Source organism: Seriola lalandi, unplaced genomic scaffold (genome assembly GCF_002814215.2).
Source record: "Seriola lalandi dorsalis isolate HSWRI2012SDOR001 ecotype SW California unplaced genomic scaffold, Sedor1 jcf7180002054048, whole genome shotgun sequence".
NCBI classification, from domain to species: Eukaryota; Metazoa; Chordata; class Actinopteri; order Carangiformes; family Carangidae; genus Seriola; species Seriola lalandi.
This window is the reverse complement of record NW_019524601.1, coordinates 896705-908725: the sequence shown is the minus strand read 5'-3', so window position 1 is coordinate 908725 and position 12021 is coordinate 896705. Positions and strand designations below refer to the sequence as shown.

The 12021-nt window shown below is 41.2% G+C and overlaps 1 protein-coding gene across 1 annotated transcript in view; it reads right to left on the bottom strand.

The window, feature by feature from the left end:
• Window positions 1-12021, bottom strand: part of veph1 (ventricular zone expressed PH domain-containing 1) — a 74377-nt gene that overhangs the window by 21597 nt on the left and 40759 nt on the right. The window contains exons 7-11 of the mRNA XM_087173128.1: window positions 11099-11319; window positions 9478-9702; window positions 8486-8865; window positions 4185-4324; window positions 3665-3799 (exon numbers count right to left, since the gene is read on the bottom strand). Of these exons, the coding sequence (XP_087029254.1) occupies window positions 3665-3799; window positions 4185-4324; window positions 8486-8865; window positions 9478-9702; window positions 11099-11319 (1101 nt within the window). The remainder of the gene's footprint in view (window positions 1-3664; window positions 3800-4184; window positions 4325-8485; window positions 8866-9477; window positions 9703-11098; window positions 11320-12021) is intronic.

Below are 12021 nucleotides of genomic sequence, written 5' to 3'. Positions count from 1 at the left end.
CAATCCAGTTCGTGCCTAAACAAATGCCAAGGTAATTAACATAACATTGTTTACTGCTTACAATGCAAAGCTGAATCTGAATCATCTATTCTCTAAAAAGCAACAAAGCAAAAGAAAAGATGGGAGTGGAAAGGCGATGAAAGACGGGTTGTGAGTCAGCTGTTGAGCAAAAATGTGAAAGAGTGAATACAGAGCCCAAATATGAGCACAGAAAAATGACTAAGATAGTACACATTTGTTTCTGGAGTCCTTTACCAGAAATCCTAACATCACAGTCTGGCTGACAGCCCATAATACACACAGAGCTGACAGCCCATAATGCACAGTAAATAAATTGTATATGGCTTGAATGAGCTTTTAAGGAAGAGAGGGCATGTTCACAGTGACAAATTTGCAGCCAGGCAACAGGTTAATGTGGACAGACACAACCCCATATCTGATTTATCAGGATCTGAGAGGTGGATTCAATAAAGACATGGAGAGACAAAGGCTGGATTATGTGAGTCTGAACATAATCCGTCTATCCTCATGTAACCCCTTCTTCGCTTTCAATACGCGCCCCTTTTCTCTTCCAACACTTCCCCCCATCTCTGTTTTTAGATCATAATTATAATTTGATCAAGATGCAAGACTGTAACATGACTGCATGACTGACTCTGACTGCAGGCTACAGCTGCAACAATGGACCGACGCACTGAAGCTGTAAAATATGCCAGTTTTGAGACATGAATTGCATTTTAAAAGCTTTAAAAAATAAATAAATAAAAAAAATAAATAAATTTAACTAATAAGGTGAAATAATTAAATGTTTTCCCATATGGTCTCCCTTTTGTAAATTAAAACCCTTAATAAAATGTTTATTCAGTATGAAAATAAACAGAATCTGGATTTATTCTACATTTATAAAAGGTGAAAAAATTCTCAGCCCTTTTTTCTCCTGTCCACTTCACATTCTTTAAAATTGTCACACATACAAAATAAAAGGAGAGGAGATGAGAAGAAGAGGGGAGAAGAAGAGGGGAGAGGAGGAGAGGAGATGTTTTTGGAAAGACAGGGAGAAACGCAGTGGGAAGTGGAGTCAGGAGGAGAAGGAGAGGGAAGGGGCGTGTACACCTGGAGAAAGGCAAGTGGATGAGAAGTAGGAATGTCTCAAAGGGATGAAGACGGATAAACAAGAGGCAGGCTTTATTTATGTCTGTCGTGACAGTCTTTCAGGATGTAGATGTATGTGATCCTTTAAGTACTTCTGCTCCTTCAGCTTTGGCTTTCTTCTCTCCTTACTTCCCCTAAAATATCTTTATCTAATCTCTGCCTCAGCCCTGTCTTTAGCTTTATTCTATCTCTTGGTTTTCAGCCTCCATCCTTCCTCCTCTTTCTCCACCGAACTTTATCTCCACAACAGTTGTATCAACAGACGCTCTCCTGCTAGGCAAAAGAAGGAAAAAAGGTGAAACAACACTTGTAAAGTATCTCCTCAGTCTCAGGCTTCAACTTTGCTCAGTCTCTCATCATATCTCATGGCATGTCTTCCCTCTTTTCCTTTTTCACTTCCTCTTCTCTCTCACTACATCCTTTTCTCTGCAACAATTACTTACAAAGTCTATGTTATCCTGCATTTTCGCAATTCACAACTGAATGTCTTCTTACAACGCAGCACTTGATTAGAGGTCCTTTCCTCTCCTTGAACGGCCTTGATCCTCTTCAGTTATCCTTTTTCTTCACATCTCTCAGACCTTCCTCTCTCCCCATTACATCCCAGGTTATCCCTCTTTTCTTATCCTCTCCATCCCTCTCATCTTCCCACACACCAGCTTTCGATTATCTCTGTGTCATAAAACTACTAAACTGAGTTGTCAGAGGCCATACTTAAGTCCCTCTTAAATCTCTGAAGCATCATAAAGCCTTATAGTCTCCCTTTAAATCTCACTGTCAGTACAGATATAATCAGTAACCTCTTCAGTCTCATATATGTAATGGCTTTCCGCCCTTCGCATCTCGTCTCTCCTCATTTTCCACTACATGTGTTTCTGATTGGCTGACGATGACGGGAGTGAAGCTGTAGGTCTGATGGAGACAAAGAGAAAGAAAGCAGAGAGGAAATGCAGTGCATATGGATGAAGGGAAAGGTTCTTCCTCTCTCCTGTTAAATCTCATCCTCTTTTTTTCTGTGGTTTATCTTGGTGCTCACTGAAAAATGAGATGATGAATGAACTCATTTTAAAGCAAAAAGAAACATTCAAATTTACTCTTTTTCTAGCCTGTATACTTGGCAGGTCTGTTGGGTACTGGTGGCAGTATCAGTGCCAAAACTAACTATATTAAGCCGACTGGGTCCATACATCACTGATCCACCTACAGTTTTATGTTCTGCTCATTTAATATGCAGCAGTAAAGTAACACACATAAAGCTACTGCTACAAGGTCACCACTTCCTGGAGGAGCTACAATGTTTAGCAGGTCAGTTATGGTCGAGAATTGCAAGTTGTTATGAGGTTGATGCAATGTAATGACGCAGTTTCATGGACCTTCTAAACAATAAACATACAAGTTTCACAAGCCATAAAACCTTTCTGGTGTATAAATGTCTCCACTTTTGGTTATGGAGCTATTTGTAAGTTTTTTTCCGCTATTGCTACGCAGCCAGCGTTAGCATTAACAGCTGTTTACTTACCAGTCTATAAGAAAAATGTTGCAAGTTCAGCATCAAACTTCATTCCTTTACTCACCAAGAGCTGTCTCCAGCGGCGGAGAGCAGCGCAAATGTTAACTCTTGTCTCACGTCTTTTTTTCATTCTTTCTCCAATCTGCCCTGAAGACGTATAGCGCTGCTCAGAGGGTGTATTATAACCTCTTGTATTATAAGGATCAAAAAGATGGCTGAAGCTCTTGTCAAATAACAATACCCACCATTAAGTAAGAAACCAAGTTCAGCTTCAGAGAAAACTTCCAAATATCCCCTTTAAGCATGGTTGTATGTATGTTAGAGAGAGGGATTGAAACAGTAGACCTCTACATGAACTGCATATGTGTTTGGTTTTATGTGAATGAGACTGAATCTGTGTACGTGTGTATGTGTTGGTATGCTCAGGGCCCCATATGGTAACCATAGCTGGTTCATCTCATTGCAGCCACAACACACATTCAGAGAAAGACGAACGACAGCTGTATTTTCTTTGGGAGTTCCAATTATTTCCTAACGACCACTTAGCTAGTCACATTATGAAGGGACAGCACGAGGAACACCACCCACATCCACCTACTTACAAAAACAGACACTGAAATAGGCACGTGTGTCCACATGAACACACACCCACCCACCCACACACACTGCTTCAGTAAAGCTTTCTCTCTTTCACTCAATCTTTCACACACACACACACACACACACACACACACACACACACACACACACACACACACACACACACACATGATAAAGCGGAGGCCTTGTATACAAAAATGTCCACTTAGTGCGTTCCATATTTAAACAAAGTGGATGTTGAACTTTGGCACTTAATTATCTTGGAGTTTCTCTTTTTTTACTACCGATGACTTCATCCTCTCTGCTGGAGAAAGATAGCTTTTAGGAGGAAGCAGCATGTGCGCACACACACATACCAAGACACAAACATACAGTATACACACACACACAGTGGACCAGTACCTTCCTGTGTGGGGTGACGTGCTGTGTCATAGCCATGGGAAAACTGTGAGCTCCTTTTAGCTGAGTCTTCTCCCAAAGGGAAGCCAGTCTCTGGACACACTCGTCCCTGGAGCACAGAGGGACACTGGACTTACTCTGGTTGAGGAGGAAAACAAAAAAATTAAGACAAAACATAAATATGATCAGGAGAGAGTACGGGGAGAGATGTGGGCAAGACAGAGAAAAAAAGGTTGTCAAACAAAGCTGGTCTTGTTTTACATACAACAGATGCAACCTCTTTTTACATTCAAGGATACTTTTCACATATGAGAGTTTTTGAACAAACATATTTCAAGCTTATATTTACTCCTGTCAAAAGGACATCAAAATTGTTAGTGGGAACTCTTCTCTGCAATTTAACACAACTACAGTGATCATAAAATTAAAGAGGCATCCAAACTACATTCAAAGATGTAATTTAATAAAATGAAAAGTTAGATAGTCTTAAAAAGGTGTTTTATATATGAATATCTGGGTGCACCTGTAGTTGCAGCAGCATGATGTGAATCCAAAGATGAGGCTGTCGGCTGCTCAGGTTGAAGCAGGACTTGGCGTACAGGCAGTAGTGGCCCTTCAGTGGACAAGAGAACGACAGCTTGGCCACACAGCCTCGATTTGAATCTGTCACACACACACACACACACACACACACACAAAAGAGTGAAACTGATAAAGCTATTCATTTTTAATAGTTGCACAGCTGAAACTGGAATTCACAAGCTCAACCACTAATTAGCTCTCTGTGCATGTTTCTCTGTGTCTCTTGCACATATGGACTTGTGCAACCATGGGAACATATCTACAGAGTGATTCATAGCATGCAAGGACAGTGTATCTTGTAGTCATCAGAAAACGTCCTGTCCTCCCACCACCACCTCCCACAAACCTCCACCTCTCCGCCAAGGAGAAGGAACCACTCAACGGTTTCTGTGTGAAAACAGCTACTACATCAGAATGGTGATCGAAGTAAAATAATGGTTTACTTTTTTCATTTTAGTATTTCATTTCTATTTTCTTTATTATCTTATGTCATGTACAAAAATAAAAGAATAAGGAGATTTAAAAATGAATTACGTGAAACAGTCTTTTAAAGAAATGATTAGATATTTTTGGATGGAACGTAACAGCAGGGCGAGTGCTACAAACAGCACCTGACACTAGACAAAATGCAAATTGCCTACGATGTGGTCGAGCCGTATACAGAAAGGAATCAAATTATTCCCTTAACCTGGCACTCACTCTCTACTCAGATAATTATAAAAACTCTATGACTATGTTGAATAACTGCTACAAGTTTTAATGACAAAGTGAAACCATCTACGCTTCAGGTGACTGGTGTGTTTCAAAATGATTTATAGCAAAGCTTAACCTTCATTTGTTATTCAGCAAAAACAGTCTTACATGTCAAAGAATTCTCCGGCTTCGATAACACATTATATAACAGATCTGTACCTTCCTCATCTGTTCACTGCACTGCATGGAGGCAGTGAACAGATGTCTTAAAAAAAACTAAATTATCTCAATTGATATGTAAGTAAAAAGGAGAAACTAAATTTAAAACAACACATATTTGTGTTTCTAGAGTTTGTTTGTATCTGATAGGTGGTGACGCTGTTTGTTTTTTGTGTCAACATCTGTGTGTGTGTGTGTGTGTGTGTGTGTGTGTGTGTGTGTGTGTGTGTGTGTGTGTGTGTATGTGTGTAGCTGTTTGGACAGAGCAGAAATGTTCATGTGCACTCTTCTGTGTAATCCTGGTCCACCGAGGCAGCGGGTCAGCAGCTCATCTGTAGGTCAGCCAGCAGCATGATGACATCATCCAGCTGAGACCCCCTGTGACATCATATCCTAAGTGCCTCAGGGTTGATTGTCATTAAGAGACTTAATACTAAGAGAGCAAATGCAAAGCACCAATTATGGGATGAGAAATGGAGCATGTGTTCATGTGTGAGGCCAAAGGTGGAGTTTGTTATTTTTTTTGTCATGTTTCCTGCTTTGAGTGTGTGCATACGTGTGCGTAAATGTATGTGTGTTTTTGCCATATGACTCCTGGCTGCCTCTCAGATAAAATGACATTAAGGCCAAAGGCGGAGCAACAACATCCCCACCTGTCAATCAAAATATCATCACCTCTCACACACACGAGTCATGTCATATTTTAACCGGGTGCTGTGTGCCTGCATGTGTGTGTGTGCGCGTGTGTGATCTTTGTCTGTTCTTAATATGTTCAAAAGAATATAGGTGGAGCTCACTGCTGCAGATGGCTCAAAGGACTACAGAGAGGAATGTACTGTCCGATTGCATATTTATGAGTGTGTTATTTACAGTGTGCACTGATGTGTATTGTTGAATTTGCTCTTGTGAACGCCTGCACATAAACAACAAGTGTGTTCAACAGAGTTCTTGTTGCCCAGCTCAATGTATTTTATGTCTAAATGTGTCTGTTTGATGTATCTGTACATATACAATGTAGAAAACAAAATTATCCATCAGTTTGGGAGGAGCTGGATCAAGTAAAACAAAAAATCTGATTCAATATGGGGAAGGTGCTGACAGGCGCTGCTTAGAGATGGCAATGAAGTCTTAACTCAAGTGAAGCAAATCAAAATGAGAAATGGAAAATAAGCAGAAATCATTAGACATGAATGAAAATAAAATATCAAATCCTTGAGTATGAGAAGATTCAGAGGGGAAACACAAAAACGGATTACAAAGTTTTAGAAAATGGATTAGATTAGTTTGGAGACGTAAGAGGGTTTTCATTTCATAGTTTTGCAAATGAACTGCTTGACCCCTTGTCTGTCCAAGATCTCCCTTAGGTGTTCAGTTGGGTTGGGATCTGGTGACTGTGAAGGCCACAGCATATGATTCACATCGTTTCCATACCCATCAAACCACTCAGTGACCCCTCGTGCCCTGTGGATGGGGGCTTTGTCATTCAGTTTCTCCATTTTAATTTGTCACCCGTCCGTATATACTTCATGGATACTACACATGTATGCACAACATTCATCTGTTTTTACTTAAACCTGACTATGTTGTATAGATGTAACTGAATACAACGACCCTGCCCACCTCAAAACAAATCTTTGCCTCTTTGCCTATACCTTGATTAATTTTTCCATTAACAAACTAGCTCCATGACAGTGCCCCACAGGGTCTGGCTCACAGTCTCTACGTTACAGTACATTCTTTCACTCCAGATTAAGAAGAAGTACAAGTCAAGGTCTGAAGGTCTGGAGCTGAATTAGATCCTATGAAAAGTCTAAAACAGCCTGATATAGCTTATTTCTCTGTGCCATAGAGCTCCAACAACTTCAATTACATTTTTATTTATATAGGTCTAAATAACAACAGAAGTTATCTCAAGGCACTTTTCAAACAGAGCGGGTCTAGACTTTAGTCTTTATAACACTGATTACAGAGACCCAACAATTCCCACCATGAGCAAGCAGCTGGCGACAGTGGTGAGGAAAAACTACCTTTTAAGAGGCAGAAACCTCGAGCAGAACCAGGATTAACCTGTCAAAAAACTATAAACTGTAAACTATAAAACACAATAGTGAGCTGCACCATCACATGAGCGATAGTTCATATCGAGTTGATCCCACATACACTGTCCTGCTGCCAGAAATACTCGCTATCTAACCAAATCCGCAGCTGAAAGACCATTTACTCCCATTTGAGTCACATTTGTTAAAAAGTACACTGAAAAGATGCTAAATTAAGTTATTTGACATTTTTTGTTAAAAAATGTGACTTATACTTTTAAATATTTATTTCCTTAGTGGGAACAGATGAGCTTGGGACTGAGAGCCACGGACAGAGTAAGGAAATCAGAAAATAGTGGAGTCGATATTGTTCCTCTTGGTGTTTTCACTGGATGTGTTGACAGTAAGAAACGTTCTCATGCATTGTGTTTGTTTTTTTCACAGCATGTAAACCCGTGGATGGGGTCAGTGTGGGACATAAAGTATTGCAGTAAGAAAAGTATTGTGCCTTGTTTGTGTGTGTATGCGTGTGTGTGTGCTCCTCTGTTTGAATGTATTAACAATAATCATTCCCATCTGGTCTTTAACATCAAAGACTCCATCTAAGTCTGTATTAAGGACTAACAGTCCTGGGGGAGATAAAAATAAATGCAAAACGTAAAAAAACAAAGCTGTGCTCTTCAGAAATTAAACTGCTGTCGTTTGGGTCATAACTGTAGTTATGTATTTAGTAACTGTAAGATGTTCAGCAGGAAAATCACACAATCCTCTTCACTAGCATGGAATATAAAAAGCACACAAAAAGTAAGGTGTCTCTGAAATGCAACAGGTATTCAGGACTGTAACTAATACTGTGGTAGGAGGAGAAAAATCCCACACATATACCCGATGAGATAGGATTAAAGTCACTGATCAGCACAGACAATATTAAAATCAAAATACTCCCTTTGGAGAAATAAACCTCTGTCCTATTGGAGCTTAAGAAAAACTTATCAACTGACTGACTACTGACTGCTGTGATAGGCTGCATCAGCTTGTGTGTGTCTGTGGGATAGTGAGTGAAAGTGGGAGGGAGGCAGGAGACGAGGAGGTTTATTCATGATGCTGCATCATTAATCAACCCCAGCCGCCACATCTGACTGTAATCTCATTCAGGTTCAGCAGGTTACACAAACTGCCTCTCTCTGTGTACTTACCTCTCTGTGTTTACTGCATAGACCAATAACACTGTCATCAAATGATTTTTAGTGCTGCTCTCAAAGAACAAATGAACTGACAAAGCTGTTCATATTACCTTCTATCACACACTGATCTGGTGTGGGGATCTGCTGCACCATGTCTTTACAGAACTCTTTGATTGTCTCCATATTGTCTCTTAAATGGATGAAGAGTCTGTCAGCTTCGCCCTGCTCCTGCTTCTCTCCATCCTTCTCTCTGCTTTCACCTCTCTCTGCCTCTTTGACCCCTCTGTCCGGGGCAGCGGTGATGGGGAGGGGGCCGTCACCGGTCGGTTTCCTGTCTGTAGGTGGTGCTTCCTGGTTTTCTGAGTGCCGATTAGGCAAAGTATTGTTGGACGAGATGTTGTCTGGACACAGCTCCACTCCGTCACCGTCCTCCCCGGTGTCTGAGTTGATGGAGCGTGAGCGCACAGCGTGGAGAGCCAAGCTCTTTGACCTGAAAGAGAAATAAAACAGTTAGTTAGTCCTACAGCACTGAAGGATCTGGACAATTCAAAGACTGTCTGCTTCCTCCACACTGAGATTTGTGTGTTTTTGACACCTTGCAGGAAAGGGTTGGTTTGGCTCCAGGGCTCTGCGGGGAAAGCACTGAAGCAAAAAGCTATGAGGGGATATTATTGACAGTCATTTTCTAACAATTAAGAAAAGAATATGAAACAGAAAATGGCAGGAGAACTGTGGTCTTAAGCATGTTTTTAATAGAGATACTGAAAGTTTGTAATCAGTGTGTGTTGTAAAAACACAGCTGTCTTTACCTCTTCACCATTGTTTATGTTCTTGTTAAGCAATCATTTCATCATACCTTTAAATTTATGGTTAATTTGTTCAGTTACGTTTCTTTAGACAGGCTTGACCATAACCAGTGACACAGAGTAAAGTCTTCTTGGCTCAAGGGATCTCTGGATAATTTGATATGAAATCAATGGAATCATCTGGACTACACATGTGTCAGTGATAACAATCCTACATAAAAAAGAAATGTTTACGAGTCAGTCAGATAGAAGCAGATTCTCAGTCAGGGCCATGTCAATGTAACGAACAAACAGACCTGTTGAATCTCATGTCTCGTTTCTCCTCCCTGATGGCTTGGCTCAGGCTGTAGCATCGCAGGGAGGCAGGAGAGTCCTCCTCCACCTCCTCCACCTCCTCCTCTCCCGTCTCTACTCCCATTTTCTCCTCGAACGGGTCCGACCCTCCTCCTCCTCCCCCACCTCCTCCTTTTCCTCCCCCTGGAAGAGATGCACGGGGAGATGGTGGGCATGCCTCGTCCGCCCTGTAGCACACAAACACAGACACAGGAGCAAACGGTTGGATGGCAGGAGGTAGGCACGTGAGATGAAGCCGGACAGACACATTTGGATGGATTTCAGCAGCCTCACCTCCCCCCGTTCCTGCCATTCTGCTTAGTTTTTCTGTCATTCTCACTTTCTCATGACAACTGGCTCTATGCCTGTGTCTTTCACCCACTGTTTCCCCCCGCCTCCCTCTCTTGCAAGCTAAATCTCACCTTCTCCCTTCTCTTCTGCTGATAACCTCTTCCTGTCCCTGTTTCATTTTTCCACATGTGGCCTTCATAACTTCATCAAACGTTCCACTTGTTTGCTGACAGAGGACTTCCAACTGTCCCATTGTTGTTTTCCTTCTGTCTTCACCCCCTGCTCTGTCACTAATAAACAATCCTGCCTCTCTCAACCCCTCATTCCCTCTATCTTTCGTCCAGAAGACCCCAAGCAAAGCGTTTGGAAGCCTCCAATCCTGAACACAATGTTCTTATTTCGAAGAGAGCTGCATGTGTCACTCCCACACTGTAGCCAGATGAATCCCAGTCAACTTATGCACATTAACATGCAAACACGCAAACACACACACACACACACACACACACACACACACACACAAAATGATGTGCTTGCATTTTGAAGCACGTTTCATTTCCTGCAAATAGCAATTATGTATGAAAGAAGTCACTGGAGAACAGAATCGGATATGGAGAATTACAAAGAAAACATTTTAATTGTCTATAAATAATAACAGCCCAGAGGTTTTAGTAACACAAATCAGTTTAATGTGTGGGCTTAATATGTGTATTGGATTCGAGCAAGTTTCAAAACTCTTGACTACTCTCTGTGACATGCAAATAAATGTTTTCTTTTACTTGATAATTATGCAATGTGCTTCATCTACACTGAAAAAAATTCAGCAATCATACATTAGGGCTTACACAAGAACCAATAAAAATATGACCAAGAACGTTGTTAATGATTTGCTAATGAATCTCTAGGGGTCTGCAGTAGTTTGTTGCAATATGTGTACAAAACGCAAAGTATTCACTTAAACATCCCAATTCAAGTTCTTTGTTCTGAATGGGAAACAATTGCGGATTCCCAGAAACATCAATTCATTTCTGTTTATGGATATTTCTTCATGACAGATTCGATGTATTAAGCCTGAGTCACTATCATTCGTATTGTGAAATCCAAACACTACACAGGCACAAATTAAGCAATTGAGAGCACACTGAGAGCAAATCATACTGTGAGGTGCCCCCAACGCCAGCCAGCTGAGCCCATAGTGGTGGCTGTTGCTCTATGGATCAAATGTGTTTCAAGGAATAGTATATAGATGGATATAAAACGCCTGTAAGTCTATGTTAGCATGACTCTCCCAACCTGCAGCGCGTGGCCATGCTCTCCTCCAGCCGTCCGCCCAACAGTCTGGCCATAGCCGTAAAAGAGTTGCTCATCCTGTAGATGTCTTTCCCGCAGCCTCCCAGTAAAGACGGGTAACGGTCAGTGAGAGCTCTGATCTCCAGCAGCAGCGTGTGGTGGAAGCTGTGCTCCATGCTGCCCAGAAGGGACACCAGGTAGACCAACGAGCTGTGAGCGTGAGTCTGGAGAAAGGAGACAACGCAGAGAGAGAGAGAGAGAGAGAGAGAGAGGGAGAGAGACATTAAAATCATAATATCTTGTGTTGTGATCCATGCTGGCACTGGCATGGTGTCATGACAAACAACAATAAATCATGACAAACAATAATAAATACAATAACATGCAGATGGCTCTAAGAGACTAAGAGAATATCTTCTTCTTTTCCCAATCGCATTACACACACACACACACACACACACACACACACACACACACACACACACACACACTTTTCATCATTCTCATCCTGCTTTTTGTATAAACTGTATACGAACATATACAACCTGCTCAGCTTTGACACAGAATAATATGCAGCAACATTCTCTTGTGGATGTTTGTTGTCCTCTCCCAGGAAAAGTCAAACCTCTTTTTTATAGGTTCTGGTTTCTGTCATAGGCAATAATCATAACTAATATAGTCATGTAAATACAGCATGTACTTTCACTTAATCACTATTTAAACTGCAGGGTTATAACCTTGCCCATATTGGATCCTGGTCCATTATTAACAAAAAAACAGTCATGACTTCAATGGGTGTAAATCAGTAAACACAAAAACCATTGTGATAACAGATGAACAAAGGTGACATGATTCAGTAACAGCTCTCTTGCAGTGTTTTAGGGCAGAACTGAAGCCAAATAAACCCCCCATCTGTGGACAAGAAC